Genomic DNA, 26,772 nt, shown 5'->3' on the forward strand with positions numbered 1-26,772 from the left:
GGTACATCTACACAATGGAATACTACGCTGCGGTAAAAAAGAAGGAATTCTTACCATTTGCAACAGCATGGATGAAACTGGAGAGCATTATGCTAAGTGAAATAAGACAGTCAGAGAAAGATAAATATCACATGATCTCACTCATTTGTGGAATATAATGAACAACATAAACTGATGAAAAAACAAACAAATACAGATCCAGAGACAGAGAAGCATCAATCAGACCGTCAAATCTCAGAGGGAAGGTAGGGGAGGGTGGGGGTAAGGGGGAGAGATCAAACAAAGGACTTATATGCTAGCATATAGGCCTAACCAATGGACACAGACAAGAAGGGGGTGAGGGCATGAGTGGGGGGGATGGGGGGTAATGCAGGGATAAAGACACATATGTAATAACTTAATCAATAAAAAAATTAAAAACAAAACAAAAAAAATAAAATAAAAAATAGTAACTATCCAGTAGATAATCTGGAAGACAAAACATTAGCCAATTATAGGTTAGGGCAAAAGTATGTTTAGAGAGATGGACAGTGTGTTTGGTTTTCTCTATATGTATGTTACCATGAAAAGTAATACAATAATAATAAATAATAATATGTGAATAAACTCTGTGCTTTGTGTACTCACAACTGGAAACCTACTTTTTCCAATCCTATATGACATTTTACAATTTTTCTCTATGTTTAAAATGATTTAAAATGTTAAGTTGAAAAATCTTTTGTACCAGCTGGAATAATGCCCAAGAAGAAAGGTGTCCAGGGCATGACTGGAATCAGGGACACTGTCCCCTAGGACTCGCGTCCCTCAGGCTCTTGGACACACGGCTCCCCAATGGGCAGTCAGAAATTAGCCAGAAACTTGTGGACTTGGACTTTGTTGCAGTCTCTCATTAATAATTAAGTGTTATCATTGGACTCATTTCTCTGGAGCTGGTTAAGGGAAAGGAAAGTGTGTAGAAGTGTCAAGTCTCCAGATATTTCTTCTGTGTGTCTACATATTAGGTCTCCTGTAGAAAACCTGAGGAGATAGGCAACAGTCTGGAGCAGAAGGTGTCTGAACTCACCAATGAGGAGCCCAGGTGAGAGGAGCTGGAAATCTGCACTTGGTGATGGATCTGCCTGTTTGCTAGTGGGTTCATGTCTGAGGCTCTGAGTCCATGAATTTGTGTGTGTGTCTGCATGTATTTTATATGCTTGTGTAACTGATATTTAATAGCTGCATGTGTAAGTGTGTATGTCTGTGTGAGCTATGTATCTGACTCAAAGTCCTGTTTTTATGCATGTAGAACAAATGATCACTTCTTGGTGTGTGGTGAGGGATTCTGATTCATGCCTGTCATCATAAACACTGGCATCACAGCTGAGCATCGGGAGTGAGACTATTGTCTCTGCTGCTGGACAAGAAGATGCCCGACCGCACCAGGAACCAAGGTCAGGTCAGAGAGGGCTCACGCCTCTGCTTAGCAGCATGTACTGGTGCACATGGGAGCTGTGCTGTGGGTGACGCACTCGTGTGTGAGAGCTGGAAGGGGTGTTGTTTGATTTTCTCTTGTGTATGTGACCATGTGTATGTGGCCAGGTGATTGGGTGTTGTTGCTGGTTAATGACTGCCTGTGACTGAACAGGCTTAACTGCACCAAGTAGACACCCGTCCCTGGAAGGAAATGGTCAGAAACGTGGAGGCCTACCTCTCAGTAATAGGAGGGTGTGTGCTACTTACAGTGTGTGCGTGGCTGGGTGTGCATATGTGCTGTAGTATGTGTTTCTTGTGTCTTTTTATAAAAATATTTTTTATTGATTTCAGAGAAGAAGGGAGAGAGACATAGAAACATATTTCTCTATGTTTGATGAGACAGAATCTTTGATCAGCTGCCTCCTACACACACCCCACTAGGGATTGAACCCACAGACCAGGCATGTACCCTGATCAGAATTGAACCATCACCTCCTAGTTTATAGGTTGACACTCATCCACTGAGAAACACAAGCTAGGCTCATGTAAGATGTTCTAATAGTGGTCTTGTGTGCTTTTGGTGATGTGCGTACAGCACTTGAGTTATGTATATGTGGTGAGTTGGGTGTTACCAGCTAAGTCCATAAGTCAGGTGTGTTAGTATTTTTGTGGGTGAGTGGTACATCATTGTGTGTTGTGCATGTCTCACTTAGTGTGTTACTTATGATTTCTATTTATGTAGACAAGTGTTTTTGAGCTGAACCACATATTGACTATTCTTCCCTGATGATGGCAATGTGGTCACAGGTGACTGGAATCCTCAGCTCAGCAGTGTGTGTGTGTGTGTGTGTGTGTGTGTGTGTGTGTGTGTGTGTGTTTATGGGTGTCAGAACTCAAGTATGTCCTTACCTGTCCCCCCTCTGGCACCATTAGCTGAGAAAAACCACATGCTAATCAATTCCCAGTTTCTTGAAACAAATCTGCTCTCCTTTCCATGTACCCGAGTGTGAGAGCCCCTCAGATTTTGCAACTTCTTCTTTACATTTTCTTTTCTTTTTTAAATGCTTTTCTCTAGGTTTTTTGGTCATTTTTTAAAATTTCCCTTTCCACCTCTTTAGTTTTATTAAACATCCCAGGAAAATAACCCGCAGGCTGTGTGAGGTTATTGGGCTGATTCACCATCGAATAGTGGTGAGACCTTGGGAAAGTTACTTAAATTTTGTTCTTAGTTTCCCCATCTATAAATAAAAAGAATTACATTTCTATTGGGAAACTTACAGAGGCTCTCAGTAAACAGTCACTGTGCAAAATACAGTTAATATATTTGAGACTTTATTGTCAATTGGAAGATATATATATATATATATATATGAATGAAATTATCTAGTAAGATGGTTCAGAATTTTGGACAACTTTGAGTCCTCACAGCTGGCCTCCTCTAAGTAAGAAAGAGGATGTTTCCCTGTGTAATAGTTAAGAGCATGTGGATTCTGATCACAAATGTACACTAGATAGAACCCCATGAAGTAGCTAATACTCAGTGATTTTTATTATGTCAAAAATGATAATACATATATCAAGTTTTATACATTACATATTACATACATTATACATACAGAAATACACACGTGTGTGTGTTCTTCTATTCCCTACTGCATTGCAGTGTGCCTGGAGAATGTGTATCATTTATGTTTCTATTTCTTAAAAAGTGAAAAATGTGAGAGAACACAAATTATTAGTGTAGCTGTGGTAAGGTATTAAAATCTGGGAATGTAAGTTTGACGTGTGGATTTAATTAGGAAATGTAGGTAGGTCCTTAGGCCAATATGCAAATGTTGTACTAAATGTTCAACCATATTATGAAAGATAGTTTGGGCACTATTTTGCTTTTGGAGCTGTTCTGGTAGCAAGTGGTTTTAAATGGCCACACATTTGAGAGTCTCCCTGAGTTTACAGCTGTGGGTCAAAGACCCCAGCAGATTCACAGGAGGAGTGTGAAAATGCTCCAAGAAGCCCAACTCAGTCCTGTAGTCTCACGTTATTTTAAGGCACTAACAACTGATACGAGTTTCTGGGGCTCATCTTCTGTTTTTTTCCACAGTGAATTTTTAGGATTTGGCTCTGGCCTGGTACAGAAATTATCTCAGTCCTTAGAAGAGGTCTCAACACAGACTTGATGTTAAATGTAATGGTTGAATAAAACAAAGAACTCCTTCTTGCTACTGTGTGACGAGGTCTTGTTGACCACTTTGGGGTTCAGTGTTTTCCTGGAGCCAGACTAGGAGAGAGGAAAGATGCATACATCCACAGGTGTGAGAAATAAATACGAAAGTATTTAAAAATGAATGGTTTTCCCAGAGAATGACATCATGAGCTGTGCTGATTCTGGTTACCCTTCTTAGGTTCGTGAGATTCCCAACCCTTCCTCATCCCCAGCAGAAAGAAGAGCAACATGAGGCCTGAGAACCAAAGCAGCGTGTCCCAGTTCCTCCTCCTGGGGCTCCCCATCCCGCCAGGGCAGCAGGGCGTGTTCTTCACCCTGTTCCTGGGCGTGTATGTGACCACGGTGCTGGGCAACCTGCTCATCATCCTGCTCATCAGGCTGGATTCACGCCTTCACACGCCCATGTACTTCTTCCTCAGCCACTTGGCCTTCTCTGACATTTCTCTTTCCTCTGTTATTGTCCCAAAGATGCTCATGAACATGCAGACTCTGCAACAATCCATCTCCTATATGGGGTGCATTTCTCAGTTGTATTTTTACATACTTTTTGTTGGTCTTGACAATTATCTCCTGGCTGTGATGGCATATGACAGGTACGTGGCCATCTGTTAGCCTCTACACTACACCACCATTATGAGGGAGGGGCTGTGTGTGCTGCTGGTGGTTGGCTCCTGGATTCTCTCCTGTCTCCATGATTTGTTGCACACTCTCTTATTGGTCCGACTGTCCTTTGGTGCCAATAATATCATCTCCCACTTCTTGTGTGATTTGGCTGCTCTCCTGAAGCTGAGCTGCTCAGACATCTCCCTCAATGAGCTGGTCATCTTGACTGAGGGAGGAATGATTTTCTTCCTGCCTTTTGGTATAACTTTGAGCTCTTATATCCGTATAGGGACCATCATCCTGAGGGTGCCCTCCACTAAGAGACTCTATAAAGCCTTTTCTACCTGTGGCTCCCATCTCTCTGTGGTGTTTTTATACTATGGGACAGCTGCAAGTGTTTATTTTTCCTCCTCATCATGGGGTTCTAAAGACATAATTGCTTCAGTCATGTATACAGTAGTTACCCCCATGCTGAACCCCTTCATCTACAGCCTGAGGAACAGAGATATCAAACAGGCCTTAGAGATGTGTGTCAATAGGGTTAAGTTCTTTAACTGGTAATCACTAAATCCTCTTGTTGCAGTCAGGAGCCCAGTGAGACAGATCTTCTATAATTATTGTACGGTCGACATCTTCATATAATCTTAGAATATGCATTCTCTTGTTTTGTACAAGTGCTGTTAATATCCAACTTGGTCAAATTTGCTACTTGGGTTGTTAATAATTCTTTATTCCCTTGTTCATAATCTCTTATAAGACCTATGCAAAATTTTTTGCAAAATATGTTACACAATTATAATTGTGAGTTTTTATTTTTAGACTATGTTATTGAAGCCTCACTGATTTACCATCATGATCCATTCCTGATGAACTTTTTTAAAAAAACTGATTATTGTGTGTTATCTCCCATTGGCTTCAAGCTGATTGTGCACATCTTTTCCAACTCACATTCAATAATATGATGTTGGTAGACTTTAGTCAGTCATGAGAATAATTCTACCATGAAAATTAGCATGTGCTACAAAGCAAGACTTTATAAATGCATTTTTAAAATGAAGTTAATAGCACACATCTAGCAATGGGTCCTACCTTAACACCTCCTCTACTTCTGATATTAGTACATATATATTATAACTAAATCTATCTATCTATCTATCTATATCTATATCTATCTATCCATATATATATATGTATATGTATATGTATATGTATATCTATCCATATATATATATATACACACACACATATACAGGTACAGATAAAAATACAGATAGAGATATAAATACTAATATAGCATTGGTAGTAAAGATGCCCCTTACTCATGGTTAGTGTTTACATGGTATTATTTCTAACACTTTAAAGTTTGCTACATCTTTATATCTGTGAGGTGTCCATCACTAACCGTGTAAAGTTGGATTTGCTCTTTTTATGTAAGGCAATGATTATTATATTTGTGTAGAATTTTATCTATTGATATCCTATATAATAAAACCCTAATATGCAAAAGCCAAAGAGTGGAACAACCGGCTGAATGACTAGTTGCAATGATGGGCACTGGCCACCAGGGGCCTGACACTCAATGCAGAAGCTGCCCCCAGGTGTTCAGTGCACTCCCACATGGCAAGTGCTGCTCAGCCAGAAGCCAGACTCACGGCTGGCGAGTGAAGCAAAGGGATCGGGCCTAAGCCAACGGCTGTCATCCCCCAATGGGTCCTGGACTGCGAGAGGGCGCAGGCTATGCTGAGGGACCAGCCCCCTCGTGCAAGAATTTTGTGCACTGGGCCTCTAGTCTAATATAATCATAATATATCTAAATTTATATTTTGCATATTACTGATTTTATTTGATATACCTGCTTTACAGTTATTGTCTCTTATCTTCCTCCCTTTTGATTAATCAAATATATATTTTTATTCCATTCCTCCTTATTTACATATTAATCATTTATTATTATGTTTTTGTTGTTATTGTAATTCTTTTATATGCTATATATAGAGATTACCTCTTACTTACTCTTTAATTTTTAATTATAGTTTAATATACAAGACAAAATGTATCATGTTAGCCATTGGAGGTATACAATTGGGTGGCATTTAGGACACTCAACACCAATATCTCATACTAGGACCAGTAAAGAAAACTCTATGGAGTATCAATGAAATTTAGTATTTTGCTACTGGGAAAAATATAAGAACAGGGATATTTATGAATCAATATGGATAAATAGGATATATTGTTAAATTTTAAAAAGCAATGTGCCCTAGCTGGCTTGGCTCAGTGGAAAGAGTGTCAGCCTGTGGACTGAAGGGTCCCAGGTTTGCTTCCGGCCAAGGGCATATGCTTGGGTTGCGGGCTCAATCTCCAGTAGGGGTGTGCAGGAAGCAGCCAATCAATGATTCTCATCATTGATGTTTCTATCTCTCTCTCCTTCTCCCTTCCTCTCTGAAATCAATAAAGAAATATATTTTAAAATAAATAAATAAAAAGCAATGTGTAAAAGAGCATTTATACCATGCTACATGTCATGTAAAAATGAAGGGAAGTAAAATATTCATATATATGTCCATTTAAACATAATGAAACACAGGAAGTAGTTAACATCTGGAAACAGCCCACGTGCCCACCAGTAGATTAGGAATGAAAAAAACCTAAGGGACATTTATACAGTGGAATACTACTTGGCCAAAAAAAAAAGGAAAAACTTGCTTTTGAGACAGCATGGATGGACCTGGAAATTATTATGCTAAACGAAAAATGCTAGTCAGAGAAAGACAAATACCATAGAATCTCACTTATATGTGTAATCTAATTGTCAAAATAATGAAAAAAAATTGAAACAGAAGCATAGATACATAGAGTAAACTGACAGCTGTCAGAGGGGAGGTGTTAAGGAGGGCTGGGCGAAAAAATGGTGAAGGAATAAAGCAAGAAAAAATATATATCACATCTAGACATGAAAAGATGTATGGTGAGTGCCAGAGGAAAAGGGGTTTTTGGGAGGAGGTGGAAGTGAACAAAGGGAGGATCAAAGGACAGGGAAAGAGATATGAGTTTGGGTGGTAAGTGCACAATGCAGTATGCAGGCATTGTTTTATTTAGCTGTACACTTGACATCTGTATGGTTTTATTAAACAACTAGAGGCCCAGCAAGCAATTGAAATCACGCAAGGAGGTGCCCCACCTCCCACCTCCTGCAGCGGTAAGGGGACGCCCTGCCTCCCGCCTCCTACCACTGCGAGAAGGTGCCCCACCTCCCGCCTCCTGTTTCCAGCTGCACGATGAGGCACCCCGCGGGGCGCTGGGCCCCAGAGGTGCTCCATGCACCTCATGGTGACCAGTTGTTTGGTCGTTTTGCTCGTGACACCTCTTGGCCTTTTATTAGTATGACTAGAGGCCCGGTGCACAAACATTTGTGCACTCGGGGGAAGGGGGGGTCCCTCAGCCCGACCTGTGCACTCTTTCAGTCTGGGACGCCTCAGGGGATGACCACCTGCTGGCTTAGGCCCGCTCCCCGGGAGATTGGGCCTAAGATGGCAATCAAACATCCCTCTAGCAGCCAGGCAGCCCTCGGGGGATGTCCACTTGCCAGCAGGGAGCAGGCCTAAACTGCAGTCGGACATCCTTAGCGCTGCTGAGGAGGCAAGAGAGGCTCCCACCACCACCGCTGTACTGGCAGCCATCAGCCTGGCTTGTGGCTGAGCAGAGCTCCTCCCATGTGAGAGCGCCCTGACCACCAGAAGGCAGCTCCTGCATTGAGCGTCTGCCCCCTGGTGGTCAGTGTGCGTCATAGTGACCAGTAATTCCCAGTATTTCTGCTGTTAGGGTCAGTTTGCATATTACCCTTTTACTATATAGGATAGAGGCCTGGTGCACGGGTGGGGGCCGGCTGGTTTGCCCTGAAGGGTGTCCCGGATCCAGGTGGGGGGTCCCGCTTGGGTGCCTGGCCGGTCTGAGTGAGGGGCTGAGGGCCGTTTTCAGGCTGGCGGGTGACTGAAGCTCCCAACCTCTCCTTTTTTTCTTCTTTTTTTCTTCTGGGATTTATTTATCTTCTATGGCTGTCACTGGAACTGAGAGCTGGCTTTAGCTCTGAGGCTCGGCTCCAGCTCCGAGACCTCAGCTGCTGAAAGCAGATATCTGGGTTTGTTTGGCTTCTATAATTGAAACACTGTTGCAGCTCCAGCTCTGAGGCCCAGCTGGCTGAAAGCAGGTTTCTGCATTTGTTTAGCTTCTATAATTGCAACATTATTTCTTAGAGTGCAGTTCAGAGGCTGGCAGCGGCAGGCGGGGAACCTTGGCTTCCTCCATCGCTGGGGCAACCAGGCCTCCTGTTCGCTTCAGCTTCCTGGCTGCCGGCTGCCATCTTTGTTGGCAGTTAATTTGCATATAGCCCTGATTAGCCAATGGGAAGCGTGTCGGAGGTACGATTAATTACCATGTTTGTCTATTATTAGATAGGATGTCAATAAATAACATTGCAATCTAGAGTAGACTGACAGCTGTCAGAGGGGAGGGGTTAGAATTATTTGTGTCCTTTTGACTATGTTGTCTTTTTCCACTAAAAATAAATAGAAGAGGTGGTGAATAAAGCAAAATAGAATAAAACAATATAAGTGAACCTAATTGTAATCCTATTATACACTGTAATTACACCAAAGAAGAAAATAAAATAAGTACCCTAAGTAATTATTGAACTCAGAATTATGACTATATACTCTCACAATAAAAAAACAAACCTTACAACAAAGTTTTAAGCTGTACTTAGTGTGTCATTGACAGTGGTGTGAGTCAAGATTTAAAAAAACTCATCATGTATCCAGAGACTCAGCAAATAAGTAAACATTGAGGAGAAGGGGGTCCCTCTCTCTCTAGGGAGCTATGTACATGGATAAGGAGAGGCTGGAAAGAACTCTATGGTGTCAAACTAGAATTGGAGATATCAGTTAGAAATCATGGGCTTTAAAATGTATAAATAGATTGCAAGTTACAGGTCATATATCAATATCTATGCTGTTTCTATCTCCCATTCTTCCTGTCCCACTCGTGACACACTTGCTCTGGGCAATCATTCCTTTAGCTTCTTTGTTTCCAGTTTCTGTTTCTTGTGTTTCTTTTACATATATTTCCCAGTAAGCTTGTCTGAGATCATTTAGAATCCTAGTAGGCAATAAGCACAACTAAAGCTTCAAAACCAATAATAATGTAAAAGATTATAACTCAGAGAATAAGAATCTATGAGTCCATAATGACATAAACGAATAAATAAAAAACTAATGAGAGGGGGAAAGAGTAATTTTCTTCTAATAAGAGAATACAAGTAATAAATCTAAAATAATGGAATTATAAATAGCACAATTTGGCAACAGCATTTGCAATAATTTTCTCATATAAGAATCACCAATGGATTTCAAATATAGTGAGTTGAAATTTTAGTAAAGGAAATGATAGGTTTTTATAATATCAAAATATCTACCTAAATGATACCTATTAATTACAAGTTTAGAATAGTAACTTAAAAAAATAGTAACTTTCCAATAGATAACCTGGCAGACACTACATTAGCCAATTATAGGTTAGGGCAAAAGTATGTTTAGAGAGCTGAAAAATGTGTTGTTTGGTTTTCTCTTTGTGTATGCTACCATGAAAAATCCTATATAATAAAGAGGTAATATGCAAATTGACCATCAATCCAACACACAACATGGCCACCCTCATGTGGTCAAAGATGGTCGCCCCCATGTGGACACAAAATGGCTGCCACAAGATGGCTGGCAGGGGAGGGAAGTTGGGGTGGGGGGTACCAGGCCTGCGAGGGAGGGCAGTTGTGGGCGATCAGGCCTGCAGGGGAGGGCTGTTAGGAGTGACCGGGCCAGCAGAGGAGGGCAGGTAGGGGTAATCGGGACAGCAGGGGAGCAGTTAGACATCAATCAGGCTGGCAGGGGAGTGGTTAGGGGGTGATCAGGCTGGTAGGCAGAAGTGGTTAGGGGCAATCAGGCAGTCAGGCAGGTGAGCAGTTGGGAGCCAGAAGTCCTGGATTGTGAGAGGGATATCTCAGATTGGAGAGGGTGCAAGCTGGGCTAAGGGAAATACACATACACCCCTTGTGCATGAATTTTGTGCACTGGGCCTCTACTAATACAATAATAATAAATAATAATGTGTGAATAATAATATGTGAATAATATGTTTTGCATACTCAGAACTGGAAACCTACTGTTTTCCAACCCTATATGGCATTTTACAATATTTCTCTATGTTTAAAATCATTTAAAATATTAATTTAAAAAAATACTAAGTTGAAAAATCCTTTTTCTCAGCTGGAATGATGCCCAAGAAGAAAGGTGTCAGGGCATGACTGGAATCAGGGACACTGTCCCCTAGGACTCCAGTCCCTCTGGCTCTTGGACACACAGCTCCCCAAAGGACAGTCAGAAATTAGCCAGAAACCTGTGGACTTAGACGTAGTTGCAGTCTCTCATTAATAATTAAGTGTTATCATTGGACTCATTTCTCTAGAGCTGGTTAAGGACAAGGAAAGTCTGTAGAAGTGCCAAGGCCCCAGATATTTCTTCTTTGAGTTTGGAAAGTAGGCCTTTGGAAGAAAACCTGAGGAATGGACAATAGTCTAGAGCAGAAGGTGTCTGAACTCACCAATGATGAGCCCAGGTGAGAGGAGTTGGAAATATGCCCTTGTCGATGGATCTGCCTGTGTGCTAGTGGGTTCATGTATGAGAATCTGTGTCCATGATTCTGCGTGTGTGTCTGCATGTATTGTGTATATTTATGTATGTGGTATTTAATAGTTGAATGTTAAGTGTGTGTGTGTGTGTGTGTGTGTGTGTGTGTGTGTGTGTATGTGTACTATGTACCTAATTCAAAGCCCTGTTTTAATGCATGTAGAACAAGTTATCATTGCTTGGCGTGTAGTGAGGGACAACTGATTCATGCTTGTCATCATAAACACTGGCATCACAGCTGAGCACCAGGAGTGAGATTGTTGTCTCTGCTTCTGGACAAGGAGATGCCCAACCTCACCAGGTACCAAGGTCAGGTCAGAGAGCACTCACACCTCTTCTCGGCAGCGTGTGCTGGTGCACATGGGAGCTTTGCTGTGGGTGGCACACTCATGTGTGAGAGCTGGAAGGGATGTTGTTTGATTTTCTCTGTGTGTATGTGACCAGGTGATTGGATGTTGTTGCTGGTTTAATGACTGCCTGTGACTGAATAGGCTTACCTGCACCAAGTAGGCTCCCATCCCTTGGAAGGGAATGGTCAGAAGTGTGGAAGCCTGCCTCTCAGTAATAGGAGGGTATGTGTTACTTGTAGTGAGTGTATGGCTGGGTGAGCGTATATGTTTTGGTGTTTGTTTCTTAAGACAATTTTTACAAAAATATCTTTTTATTGATTTCAGAGAGGAAGGAAGAGGGAGAGAGACATAGAAACATCAATGATGAGAAAGAATCATTGATCAGCTGCCTCCTGCACACCCCTGAGAAGATTGAGTGCATAGACCAGGCATGTGCCCTGATCAGAATGGAACTGTGACCTCCTGGTTGATAGGTTGATGCTCAACAAGTGAGTCACATAGGCTGGGCTCCTATAAAATTTTCTAATTGTTTCTGGTCTTGTGTGCTTTTGGTGATGTGTGTACAGAACTTGAGTTATGTATATGTGGTGAGTTGAGTGTTCACCAGATAAGTCATGCGTCAGGTGTGTTAGTACTTTTGTGTGTGAGTGGTCCATCATTGTGTGTTGCGTATGTCTCACTTAGTATATCACTTAGGCTTTGTATGCATATAAACAAGTATTTTTGAGCTGAACCACATAATGACGATTCTTCCCTGAGAACCAGAACGTGGTCACAGGTGACTGGAATCCTCAACACAGCAGTGTGTGTGTGTGTGTGTGTGTGTTTATGGGTGTCAGAACTCAAGTATGTCCTTACCTGTCCTCCCTCTGGGGTACCATTAACTGAGATAGCAACACTCTAAGCAACTCCCGGTTTTTTGAAACAAATCTGCTCTCATTTCCATGTACCAGAGTGTGAGAGTCCCTCAGATTTTGCAACTTCTTCTTTACATTTTCTTTTCTTTTTTTAAGTTTTGCTATGGGTTTTTATGGGTCATTTTTTTTTATTTTTCTTTCCTCTTCTTTACATTTATTAAATATCCCAGGAAAATAACCTCCAGGCGTCATGCTGTGTGAAGTTATTGGGCAGAATCAACATAAAATGGTGGGGAGACCTTGGGAAAGTTACTTAAATTTTGGTCTTAGTTTCCCCACCTATAAAATGAAAAGAATCACACTTCTACTCTGAATCTTACAGAAGCTCTCAGTAAACAATTATTGTGCAAAATACAGTTAATATATTTGAGAATTATTGTCAGTTGGAAGGTATATAAATATAAAGAAATGAATTGTCATGTAAGAGGTTTCAGAATTTTGGAGAACTTTGGGTCCTCACAGCTCTAATGTGCTTGGCTCCCCTGAGCAAGAAAAAGGAAGTTTCTGTGTGTAATGGTTAAGAGCATGGGTTCTGATCACACAGAAAGACTAGATGGAACCCTGTGAAGTAGCTAATACTTGGTGATTTTTATTATATAAAAATGATAATGCATATATCAAGTTTTATACATTATACATTACATACATTATACATACAGACATACACACGTGTCCTTCTATTCCCTACTGCATCGCTGTGTGCCTGGAGAAGGTGTATCATTTATGTTTCTATTTCTTAAAAAGTGAAAAATGTGAGAGAACACAAATTCTTAGTGCAGCTGTGACAAGGTTTTAAAATCTGGGAATGTAAGCTTGACGTCTGGATTTAATAAGGAAATGTAGGTAGGTCCTTAAGCCAATATGCAAATGTTGTACTGAATGTTCAACCATATTATGAAAGATAGTTTGTGCAGTATTTTGCTTTTGGAGCTGTTCTGGTAGCAAGTGGTTTTAAATGGCCACCCATTTGAGAGCGTCCCTGAGTTTACAGCTGTGGGTGAGTGAGACCCGGCAGATTCACAGGAGGAGTGAGAAAATGCTCCAAGAAGCCCAACTCAGCCCAGGAGTCTCACATTATTTTAAGACACTAACAACTGATACCAGTTTCCGGGGCTCATCTTCTGTTTCTGCCACAGTGAATTATTAGGGTTTGGCTCTGGCCTGGTGCAAAAATTATCTCACTCCTTAGAAGAGGTCCCAACACAGATTTGATGTTAAAAGTAATGGTTGAATAAAACAAAGAAACCCTTCTTGCTACTGTGTGATGAGGTCTTGTGTACCACTTTGGGGTTCAATGTTTTCCTGGAGCCAAACTGGCAAAGAGGGAAGATGCATACATCCACAGGTGTGAGAAATAAATATAAAAGTATTTAAAAATGAATGGTTTTCCCAATAATGACAGTATGAGATGTAATGGTTCTGGTTGTCCTTTCTAGGTTCTTGAGATTCCCACACCTTCATCCCCAGCAGACAGAAGAGCAGCATGAGGCCTGAGAACCAGAGCAGCGTGTCCCAGTTCCTCCTCCTGGGGCTCCCCATCCCGCCAGGGCAGCAGGGCGTGTTCTTCACCCTGTTCCTGGGCATGTACCTGACCACGGTGCTGGGCAACCTGCTCATCATCCTGCTCATCAGGCTGGACTCTCGCCTGCACACGCCCATGTACTTCTTCCTCAGCCACTTGGCCTTCTCTGACATTTCTCTCTCCTCTGTCACTGTCCCTAAGATGCTCATGAACATGCAGACTCAGCAACAATCCATCTCCTATGTGGGATGCATTTCTCAGTTGTATTTCTTCATACTTTTTATTGGTCTTGACAATTTCCTTCTGGCTGTGATGGCATATGACAGGTATGTGGCCATCTGTCATCCCCTGCACTACACCACCATCATGAGGGAGGGGCTGTGTGTGCTGCTGGTGGCTGGCTCCTGGATTCTCTCCTGTCTCCATGATTTGCTGCACACTCTCCTATTGGTCCGACTCTCCTTCGGTGCCAATAATATCATCACCCACTACTTTTGTGACCTCCTTGCGCTCCTGAAACTGAGCTGCTCAGACATTTCCCTCAATGAGCTGGTCCTATTCACCGAGGCAGGAATGATTTTCTTCCTGCCTTTTGGTGTTATTTTGGGCTCCTATATCCGTATAGGGACCATCATCCTGAGGGTGCCCTCCACTAAGAGACTCTATAAAGCCTTTTCTACCTGTGGCTCCCATCTCTCTGTGGTGTTTTTATACTATGGGACAGCTGCAGGTGTTTACTTTTTCTCCTCATCATGGGGTTCCAAAGACATAATTGCTTCAGTCATGTATACAGTAGTTACCCCCATGCTGAACCCCTTCATCTACAGCCTGAGGAACAGAGATATCAAACAGGCCTTAGAGATGTGTGTCAATAGGGTTAAGTTCTTTAACTGGCAATCACTAAATTCCCTTTTACTGTCAGGAGCACAGTAATATAGATCTCCTAAAATTATTTTATGGTTAACATTTGCATGTACCTTTTATAGAACATGCCTTCTGTTGTCTTGTACAAATTTGTTACTATGTCAACTAAGTCATGTTTGATACTTGGATTGTTAATAATTCTTTATTCCTAATTAATTTTTTTCACTTTTTCATTATCTTTTATAAGACATGCAAAACCTTATGCAGAACATTATGCACAATTATAATTTGTGAATTTGTCTTTCTGTTTGTGATATGTCATTTTTTTGCTTATGTATTTTTTATTGTATGTTATACAAGACTCACTTATTTAGCATCATAATCCGCCTCTGGTGAACTTTATTTATTTATTTATTTTTGAACTAATTCCCTTCTGCCTGGTTTAGTTGGCTTCAAGCTAATTGTGCACATCCCACCACACAATCAATGACATCATGTTGGCAGACTGCAATCAGCCATGATAAGAGGAATTACATATGAAAATTAGTATGTGCTACAAAGCATGCCTATTAGAAATATAGAGACTTTAAAAAATGCATTTAAGAGCATACCACTTTGTTTATAATTAGGAAAATGTTTCAAGTAATGGGTCCTACCTTACCACCTCATCTACTTCTCAAACGAGTATAGGTACATATACAGATATCAAAACAGATACAGATGTAGACACTAGTGTAGTATAGTAATAAAGACGGCTTTTATCTGGAATCAAACCCACAACCACTCAGTGTGCAGACTGAAGCTGTAACCCCTGAGCAACACCCGCCAGGGTTATTCCCCATTCTTTATTTCTCAGTCGTGATCTACATCCTATGAGTACACACACTCAAAGTTTCAAAATGAGTAACCATGGTAATGGATTATCACTCAGAGAATAAGAACCCATGAGTCCATAATGATATAAATGAATAAATAAAAAACAAATGACTGGGGAATAAGGGCAAGATTTTTCTTATAGGAGAATACGACTAATAAACAAGGAAGGTATGATAGAACGAGAAGAATCGCCATTTGGCCTCAACGTTTTCAATAATTTTGTCATATAAGAATTACCAATGGTTGTCAACTATAGTGGGTGAAGTTTTGATTAAAAATAAGTTATTCTTATATAATATCAAGATATCTACCCAAATGATACCTATTAATTACAAGGTTAAAATAGTAACTTGAAGAAAATTGTGACTTTTCTGTAGAGAACTTGGCAGACACCACCTTAGTCAACGGATTAAAGATAAAAACACCAGAGATTTCAAGGTATCTGTATTTGCTGAAAGCTGCACCTACTAGCTCTCAGCCCCCAAACAGATTTTCAACTAAATTGCAGAGCAATCAATTTGAAAAACCATACAAACATAGCTAATGTGAAAACTTATAACCAGTACAGTAGAAATCACATGGGGGAGGGTGATAAGAGGGTGGAAGATGGTAAAAGGGAGAGCCTCCTCATAAATGTGTGGTTGTGCTGAAAAGACAGAGGGGTATCGCAGGTATGGAGCTCCCTCCCCCTAGAAGCATCAGGTCTCAACCCCACGCAGGGATCCCAACCCAGAGCAACAGAGACATGAGGAGGAGCCTGTGTAGCATCTGGTGTTTGGAATCAGTGGGATTCTGTCAATCCAGGAGCTTCAGACCACATTATCGCAGGGAAAGAAAATAAAGACTTCCCAGTCTTTATCTATTACCACCAAACCAGCACTGCAAGAAATGTTAAAGGGACTGCTTTAAGAAGAAGAAAATACATATTGTAGAGAGGAACATAGGTAAAAGGAAAAAAATGGCAAAAAAACAAGTAGCTATCAATAATACCTTAAATGTAAATGGATTATTTGCTCCAATCAAAAGACATAGGGTATGGGGAGGGTGGTTGGGTGGGAGATAATCAACCAAAGACATTGTATGCATATATGCACAAACCATGTACACAGATAAAGGGGTAGTGAAGGCCTTAATTTTGGGGGCGGGGGGGGGGGTAGAGGGAGTCAATGGGGGAAGGAAAGGGGACATATGTAATACTTTCAACAATAAAGAATTATTTAAAATTAAATAAAGATGTCAACATATCTTATGCTCCAAAAAAAAAAAAACACACCAAAAAACAAAAGACATAGGATAGTGAATGAATAAGAAAACATGAGCCATATATATGCTGTCTACCACAGAACAAAAGATTCACACAGGCTGTAAGTGAAGTGATGGAGAAAAATACTCCATGCAAATGGAAACAAAACGAACAAACAAACAAACAAAAACCCCGCTGGGGTAGCCATACTTATATTTGACAAAATACACTTCAAAACAAAGATCATAACAAGAGAAAAAGAAGGACAATACATAATACTAAAGGGACTGATCCAACCAGGGGTTATAACCCTTGTAAACATATATGGATCTAATATAGGAGCAACTAACTATATAAAGAAATTCTTGGTGGACTTTCAGGGAGAGATTGACAGCAACAAAGTCATAGTAGGGGATCTTAACACCCTGCTGTCATCAATGGACAGATGTTTCAGACAAAAAATCCAGAAGAAAAAAAAGTGATCTTAAACAACAAACTAGATTGGATAGACTTAATTGATATGTACACAACATTTTACCCCAAAACAGCAGAATATACATTATTTTCCAGTACACATGAAACATTCTCAAAGATACACCACATGTGAGGACGCAAAATAAATCTTAATAATTCAAGATGATTGCAATCATATCAAGCATCTTCTCAGATAACAATGGTATAAAACTAAAATCAACCACAGTGAAAAAAAATTCTCAAAAACATTCAAACACATGGAAACCAAACAGCATGTTATTAAACAATGAATAAGTTACCAATGAGGTCAAGGAAGAAATAAAAAATTCCCTGAAAACAAACAAAAATGAGAACACAAAACCCAAAATCTATGGGATATAGTGAAAGCAGTCCTGACAGAGAAGTTCATAGCATTATTGGACTACCTCAAGAGCAAGAATAATCTCAAATAAACAATCTAATCCTACACCTAAATGAACAACAACAACAAAAAGAACAACAAATGAAGCCATGAGTTAGTAGAAGGAAGGAAATAATAAATATCTGATTGAAAATAAATGAGAAAGAGACTAAAAAAAAAATCAACACAGAAGATCAATGAAGCCAGAAGCTGGTTCTCTGAAGACATAAACTAGATTGATGAACCATTAACCACACTCATAAAAAAAGAAAGAGAAAGAAAACCCAAATAAATAAAAAGAAATGAGAGAGAAGTAAACAACTGACATCACAGAAACACGAAGGAGTATAAGTAAGGACTATGAAAAATTAAATACCAACAAGTTGGACAACCTAACTGAAATGGACAAATTCCTAGAAACATACAATCTTCCAAAATTCAATCAGAAAGAATTAAAAAAAACGGAATACACCAACAACTAATAAAATTTAAAAAATAATTTTAAAAACTCCAAACAAAAGTTCTTAACTGCATGGCTTCACAGGCAAACTTTACCAAACATCCAAAGAAGAATTAACTTCCAGCTCTTCTGATGAGGCCAGCATTATCTTAATTGTAAAACTATATAAAGCCACTAAAATAAAATAAAAAATTATAGGCCAGTATCTCTGGTAAACGTAGATCCTAAAATCCTCACAAAATTTTACCAACTGGATGCTGCAATGCATTACAATGACCATACATCACGATAAAATGGGATTTACTCCAGGGAAGAAACATTGGTACAATATTTGAAAATCAACAATGTGATATATCACCCAAACAAAATGAAAAATAAAAATCACATGATGATATCTATAGATGCAGAAAAAGCATTCAATAAAATCCAGCACCCATTTATGATATAAACTATCAGCAAAGTGGCAATAAAGGGATCATACCTCAAGATAAGTAAGGCCATACATGAAAAATGCACAGCCAACAAAATACTCAATAGGCAAAAATGATATGTGGCCCTGACTGGTTTGGCTCAGTGGATAGAGCGTCAGCCTGCAGACCGAGGGGTCCCAGGTTCGATTCCGGTCAAGGGCATGTACCTTGGTTGCAGGCACATCCCCAGTAGGGGGTGTGCAGGAGGCAGCTGATCGATGTTTCTCTCTCATCGATGTTTCTGACTCTCTATCCCTCTCCCTTCCTCTCTGTAAAAAATCAATAAAATATATATGAATATATATATATATATTTTTTTTTAAATGATATGTGTTTTCTTTAAGATCAGGAATAAAACAGGGATGTCTACTTTCACCACTCTTTTTCAACATAGTACTGGAAGTCCCAGTTCAGACAAAAAGAAGAAATAAAAGGCATCAATATTGGAAAGCAGGAAGCAAAATTGTTTTTATTTGCAGGTGACATGACACTGTACATAGAAAACCTAAAAACTTCACGAGAAATCTACTAGAACTAATACATGAATTCAGCAAAGTAGCAGAATACAAAAATAATACGCAGAAATTGGTGGCATTTTTATACACCAATATAGAAGTATCCGAAAGAGAATCTAAGAAAACTATCCGATTTACTATTGCAACAAAACAAAAAAATAAGGTACTTGGAAACAAATTTAAACAAGGAGGTAGAGACCTGTACTTGGGAAACTAGAGGACAATGAAGGAAGAAATTGAGAAAGGTACAAATAAGCGCAAGCATACTTATGGATTGGAATAATTAATATCATTAAAATGTCCTTATTACCCAAAGCAATCTATAAGTTCAACACAATTCCTATTAAAATACCAATGATATATTCCACAGATGTAGACAAATATTCCCAAAATTTATATGGAACCAAAAAAAAAGGACCCCAAATATCCTCTACAATCTGGAGAAAGAAGAACTAAGTTGGAGGTATCATAATTTTGGATATCAAATTATACTACAAGGCCACAGTATTCAAAACAGCCTGTACTCATATAAGAATAGGCATATAGATCAATGGAACAGAACAGAGTCCAAAAAATGACCCACATCTTTATGGCTAATTAGTATTTAACAAAGGAGGCAAGAGCATACAATGGAGTACAGACAGTCTTTTAAACAAATAGCGTTGGGAAAACTGGACAGGTACATGCAAAAAAGGAAAATAGACCACCAACTTACACCAGACACAAGAATAAACTCAAAATGGATAAAAGACTTAAATGTAAGTCCAAAACAACAAAAATCCTAGAAGAAAACATAGACAATAAAACCTCACACATCCCTTGTAGCAAATTTTTTGCTGATATATCTCCTAGGGCAGTGGTCGGCAAACTCATTAGTCAACAGAGCCAAATATCAACAGTACAATGATCGAAATTTCTTTTGAGAGCCAAATTTTTTAAACTTAAACTATATAGGTAGGTACATTGTTATTAACTTAATTAGGGTACTCCTAAGGCTTAGGAAGAGCCACACTCAAGGGGCCAAAGAGCCCCATGTGGGTCGCGAGCTGCAGTTTGCGGACCACTGTCCTAGGACAAAAGGAACAAAGAAAAGAATAAACAAATGAGACTAAATCAAGCTAAAAAGCTGCAGCACAGCAAAAAAAACCATCAACATAATGATAGGGGAACCCACTGTATGGGAGAACATATTTGCCAATGATACATCTGATAAGGAGTTAATTTCCCAAATATATAAAGAACTTCTACAACTGATCATGAACACAATCAAGTTAAAAATTGAGCAAAGGACCTGAAAAGATACTTCTCCAAAGAGGACCGACATATGGCCAATAGACATATGAAAAGATGCTCAACATCTTTAATGATCAGAGAGATGAAAATTAAAATGATAATGAGATATCACTTTACACCTGCCAGAACAGCTACCATTGATAAATCAGCAAACAAGTACTGATGAGGATGTGTACAAAGGAAACCCTAGTTCACTATTTATGGGAATGCAGACTGGTGCAGCCACTGTGGAAAACAGTATGGAGTTTCCTTAAAGAAAAGGCACTGCCTTTTGACCTAGTGATCTCTCTTATGGGAATATATCCTAAAAATTCCAAAACACCAATAAGAAATAATATATGCAGCCCTGGGCAGTTTGGTAAGTCATTAGAGCTTCACATGGTGGTCCAAAGGATGGTGGGTTTGACACCCAGTCAAGGGCATGTACCAAGGTTGCAAGATTGATCACTGGCCCTGCTTGGGGCACATTCAGGAGGCAACCATCAATGTGTCTCTCATTGATCTTTCTCTCTCTCGCTCTCTCACTCTCACTCTCTCTTTCCTTCCTCCCTCCCTGCCTCCCTTCCTCCCTCCTTCTCTCCCTTCCATTCCACTCTATCTCAAATCACTGGAAAAATATCCCCTGGTAAGGATTAACAAAACAAAAACAAAAAGAAAACCACACAAATGAGTGGGGAATAAAGACAAGTTCCTTCTTATAAAATACAACTAATACAAGAAATGATAGAATTTGTAAAGAGTTACTATTTGACTACCACATTTGCAGTAATTTTGTCATATAAGAATCATTAAAGTGGGTGGGTGAAATTTTAATAAGGAAAATGTTATCTTATATAATAAAAGCCGAGGTGGCATCACGTGATATCATCACAAGATGGCCACCACATAATGTTGTCACAAGATGGCCACCACAAGATGGCCACCACAAGATGGCCACCACAAGATGGCCACCACAAGATGGCTTGCAGGGGAGGGCAGTTGTGGGCAATCAAGCAGGCAGGGGAGCAGTTAGGCATCAATCTGGCCGGCAGGGGAGTGTTTAGGTGGCGATCATGCTGGCAGGCAGAAGTGGTTAGGAGCAATCAGGCAGGCAGTCAGGCAGGCAAGCGGTTAGGAGCCAGCATTCCCAGATTGTGAGAAGGATGTCCCCAAGGGTCCCAGATTGGAGCAGGTACAGGCTGGGCTGAGGGACATCCCCCCTACCCCCATGCATGAATTTTGTGCACCGGGCCTCTAGTGTTTATAAAATACCAAAATATCTACATAAATTATACCTTTTACTTACAAGGTTAAAATAGTAACTGTAAAAAACTAGATAACCTGGCAGATAAAACCATAGCCAATGAAGATAAATGAAAACACTAGTCATTGGAAAAATTAATAGCATACGCCTTCTAATAATATGCACTGTGGTATATCTACTGCGAATTAAAGCCTGAAAGATACATACATACATACATACATACATACATACATACATACATACAAATGGTAAACATAGTAAAATGTTAACCATTATGGAATCTGAGCAACGCCTCTCAAGGAATTTTTAATATCATTTTTTTTAACTTTCCTGTATCTTTAAAACAATTTCAAAACAAAAAGTGGGAAAATCCTTTGTCCCAGCTGGAACAATGTCCAAGAAGAAAGCCATCCAGGATATGACTGGCATCAGGGACACTGTCCCCTAGGACTCCAGTCCCTGTGGCTTCTGGACACACCGCTCCCAAAGGGCAGTCAGAAATTAGCCACAAGCTTGGGGACTTGGTTGCAGTCTCTCATTAGCAGTTAAGTGTTATCTTTGGACTCATTTCTCTGGAGCTGGTTAAGGAAAATAAAAATCCGTAGCAGTGACAAGTCTCCAGATATTGCCTCTGTGTGTCTGATGTTAGGTCTCCTGAAGAAAACCTGAGGAGATAGGCAACAGTCTGGAGCAGAAGGTGTCTGACCTCACCAATGACGAGCCCAGGTGAGAGGAGCTCTTGGTGATGGATCTGCTGTGTGCTTGTGGGTTCATGTATGAGACTCTGTGCCCATGACTGTGTGTGTGTGTATTGTGTATGCTTGTATACATGCTATTTAATGGTTGTGTGTGTGTGTGTGTGTGTGTGTGTGTGTGTGCTATGTATGGGAACCACAGTCCTGTTTTAGCACATGTAGTGCAAGTTATCACCTCCAGGAAGGTGATTAGGGACTCCTGATTCATGTCTGTCATCATAAACACTGGCATCACGGCTGAGCATCGGGAGTGAGATTGTTGTCTCTACTGCTGGACAAGAAGATGCCCACCTCACCAGATACCAAGGTCAGGTCAGAGAGGGCTCAAACCTCTGCTCAGCAGTGTGGGCTGCTACACCAGGTAGCTGTGTCTGTGGGTGACACACTTGTGTGTGAGAGCAGGAAGGTGTTCTGTTGGGTTTTCTCTGTGTAAGTAACCATGTGTGTGTGACCACATGCATGGGATATTGGGGTGTTTTAATGACAATGCCTGTGACTAAAGAGGCTTAACTGTTCCATGCTGACTGCCCTCCCACCGGAAAGGGATGGTCAGAAGAAGGGAAGTATGTCTCTGATTAAAGGAGCATGTGTGCTGCTTGCTGTAGTGAGTGTGGCTGGGTGAGCATATGTGTCATTGATGTGTGTTTCTTGTGAGATTTTTGAATTGTTTGTGGTCTTGTGTGTTTTTGGTGAGTGTGTGTAGTGTTTGAGTTATGTATATGTGGTGAGTTGAGTCTTTACCAGGTTGTCATGAGTCAGGTTGTCATGAGTCAGGTGTGTTAGTATGTTTGTGGGTGAATGGTACATCAGTGAGTGTTGTGCATGTCTCACTTAGTATGTTACTTATTACTTGTATGTATGTATATGAGTGTTCATGTGTTAAACCACAGATAGGATATCCTTCCCTTAAAATAGGGATGTGGGCATTGGTGATTGGAATCCTCAAATCAGGTGTGTGTGTGTGTGTGTGTGTGTGTGTGTGTGTGTGTGTGTGTGGTGTGCACCTCCATATGTGATCTGCATTCACAACCTCAAGAATTTCCTTAAATGTCCTCCTTCTGGGGCACCATTAGCTGAGATAACCACACTCTAAACCTCTCCTTGCCTCTTGAAACAAAACTGCTTTCATTTCCATGTACCCGAGTGACTGAGTTGCTCAGAATTTTACAACCTCTTCTTTACTTTATTACACATGAAAGCAAAATAAACTCCAGGCATCCTGATGTGTGAAGTTATATGGAAGAATCACCATCATACGGCAGTGAGACCTTGGGAAAGTTACATGAATTTTTTCTAATCCTCAACAGAGGATATTTTTCCATTGATTTTAGAGACAGTAAAAGAGAGAGGGAAAGACAGAGAGAAATATCAGTGTGAGAGAAACATCAACTGGTTGCCTCCTGCATGAGCCCTGACTAGGGCCCGGGCCAGGAAGAGGCTTAACTGTTCCATGCTGACTGCCCTCCCACCGGAAAGGGATGGTCAGAAGAAGGGAAGTATGTCTCTGATTAAAGGAGCATGTGTGCTGCTTGCTGTAGTGAGTGTGGCTGGGTGAGCATATGTGTCATTGATGTGTGTTTCTTGTGAGATTTTTGAATTGTGTGTGGTCTTGTGTGTTTTTGGTGAGTGTGTGTAGTGTTTGAGTTATGTATATGTGGTGAGTTGAGTCTTTACCAGGTTGTCATGAGTCAGGTTGTCATGAGTCAGGTGTGTTAGTATGTTTGTGGGTGAATGGTACATCAGTGAGTGTTGTGCATGTCTCACTTAGTATGAAACCAAGGTACCTGCCCTTGACCAGATCGAACCCAGGACCCTTCAGTCTGCAGGCCAACGCTCTATCCACTAGGGCAAGTTACATAAATTTTTGCCTCAGTTTCCACATCTATAAAATGGAAAGAACTGCACTTGTTTCAGTGAATCTTACAGAGCCTCTCAGTAAATATTTATTGTATAAATAAAGCTAATGTACTTGAGAATTTATTATCAGTTGGAAAGAAATATGAAGAAAAGAAATTATCTAGGAAGAAGACGAAGAATTTTGGACAACTTTTGGTCCTCACAGCTCTAAAATAATACATTGTTCTTGACTCCCTTAAGCAAGAAAAGGGAAGTTTCCATGTGTAATGGTTAAGAGCATGGGTCTGATCATAAAGATATATTAGATGGAACCCCAAGAAGTAGCTAATACTTGGAAATTTTTAATATAGAGAAAATGATAATACATATGTATCAATTTATATACATTATATATCACATATATTTAGATACAGATATACACACAAGTGTACTAGTATATGTGCCCTTCTGTCCCCTAATGTAGAGTGAGACTACAGAATTTGTGCCATTTATGTTTCTATTTCTTAAAAGCTAAAATAGATGAAAGAACACAAGTTCTTAGTACAGCTGTGAAGAGGTAAAATCTGGGAATGTCCCTGGCTGTGTTGGCTCAGTGGTTGAGCATTGTCCTATGAACCACGGGGTCACAGTTTATTTCCCTGTGAGGGCACATGCCTGGTTTGTGCGTATGAACCCCAGTTGAGGGGGAGGCGTGGAGGAGGCATCCGATCAATGATTCTCTCTCATCATTGATGTTTCTATCTTTTTCTCCCTCTCCCTTAATCCATGAAATCAATAAAAATGTATTTTTTTAAAAAAATCTGAGAATGTGAGACTGATGAGTGGATTTAATTAGAAAAGGTGGGGGAGGTCCCTAGCCAAGTACCCAAATGTTCACCAAAAAGCTCAGCATGATTATGAAATATAGTTTGTGGACTATTCTGTTTTGGAGCTATTCTGACATCCAGTGGCTTTCAATGGCACCCATTTCTAGACTGTCCCTGGGTTTACATTATCTGTGGGTTAATGACACTGGGCAGGTTCACAGGAGGAGTGTGATAATATTCCAACAACGCCCACTCAGCACTGGAGTCTCACATTACTTTCAGGCAGAAACAACTGACACCACTTTGCAGAGGCTCATCCTCAGTTTCTGTCACAGTGAAATATTAGGGTTAGGCTCTGGGCTGGTGTAGAAATGAGCCCTCCATGCTCATCAAGATGTAAACTCATAGAAGTGGGGACCTTGCTTTCTTGTTCACTGCTGCATCTCAGTCCTTAGAAGAGATCCCAACACAGAATTGATGTTAAAAGTAATGGTTGAATAAAATAACGAACCCCCTCTAGCTTCTGTGTGATGAGGTCTTGTTAACTACAACATGGGGGACCAAAGTTTTCCTGGATCCAGACTGCAATACTGGTAGAGGGAAGATGTATACACCCACAGGTGCATGGAAATTAATATGCACCCACAGGTGCATATTAATGAAAGTATTTTAAGGTGTTTTTCCTAGAGAATGACAGTATGAGATGTGATGGTTCTGATCTTCCTTTCTAGGTTCCTGAGAATCCCAACCCTTCTTCATCCCCAGCAGACTGAAGAGCAGCATGAGGCCTGAGAACCAGAGCAGCGTGTCCCAGTTCCTCCTCCTGGGGCTCCCCATCCCGCCAGGGCTGCAGGGCGTGTTCCTCACCCTGTTCCTGGGCATGTACCTGACCACGGTGCTGGGCAACCTGCTCATCATCCTGCTCATCAGGCTGGACTCTCGCCTGCACACGCCCATGTACTTCTTCCTCAGCCACTTGTCTCTCACTGACGTCTCCTTCTCCTCTGTCACTGTCCCTAAGATGCTCATCAACATGCAAGCTCAGCAACAATCCATCCCCTATGGGGGATGCATTTCTCAGTTATATTTTTTCATAGTTTTTGGTTGTCTTGACAACTTCCTTTTGGCCGTGATGGCATATGACAGGTACGTGGCCATCTGTCACCCTCTGCACTATTCCACAATCATGAGTCAGGCACTGTGCACGCTGCTGGTGGCTGGCTCCTGGATGGCTGCCTGTGTCCATGCTCTTTTTCATACCCTCCTCTTGGTCCCACTGTCCTTCTGTGCTCACAATACCATCACCCACTTCTTCTGTGAGCTCACAGCTCTCCTGAAGCTGAGCTGCTCAGACATCTCCCTCAATAATCTGGTCATCTTCACCGAGGGAGGAATGCTTTACTTTCTGCCATTCAGCATTGTCTTGGGCTCATATATCCGTATAGGAACTATCATCCTGAGGGTGCCCTCCACTAAGAGACTCTATAAAGCCTTTTCTACCTGTGGCTCCCATCTCTTTGTGGTGTCTTTATACTATGGCACACTTGCTGGTGTTTACTTTTTCTCCTCTTCATGGGGTTCCAAGGACATAATTGCTTCAGTCATGTATGCAGTAGTTACCCCCATGCTGAACCCCTTCATCTACAGCCTGAGGAACAGAGATATAAAACAGGCCCTAGAGATGTGTATGCATAGGTTTAACTCTTTAAAGTGA

At 40.7% G+C, this 26,772-nt stretch overlaps 2 protein-coding genes across 2 annotated transcripts; both read left to right on the forward strand.

Annotated features, from left to right (window-relative positions):
- The first annotated feature begins 1,291 nt into the window (after positions 1-1,291).
- On the forward strand, positions 1,292-26,772 carry LOC118667145 (olfactory receptor 1J4-like). Its single transcript, XM_036329935.1, has 3 exons — positions 1,292-1,430; positions 13,717-14,260; positions 25,839-26,772. Exons 2-3 carry the CDS (start codon positions 13,764-13,766, stop codon positions 26,770-26,772), a joined length of 1,431 nt encoding a protein of 476 aa, XP_036185828.1. The 5' UTR covers positions 1,292-1,430; positions 13,717-13,763.
- Positions 3,905-4,840, forward strand: LOC118667151 (olfactory receptor 1J4-like). Its single transcript, XM_036329942.1, is given in 1 exon segment — positions 3,905-4,840. A coding segment is annotated over 1 exon segment (936 nt).

Source organism: Myotis myotis, unplaced genomic scaffold (assembly GCF_014108235.1).
Source record: "Myotis myotis isolate mMyoMyo1 unplaced genomic scaffold, mMyoMyo1.p scaffold_m19_p_12, whole genome shotgun sequence".
Taxonomy (NCBI): domain Eukaryota; kingdom Metazoa; phylum Chordata; class Mammalia; order Chiroptera; family Vespertilionidae; genus Myotis; species Myotis myotis.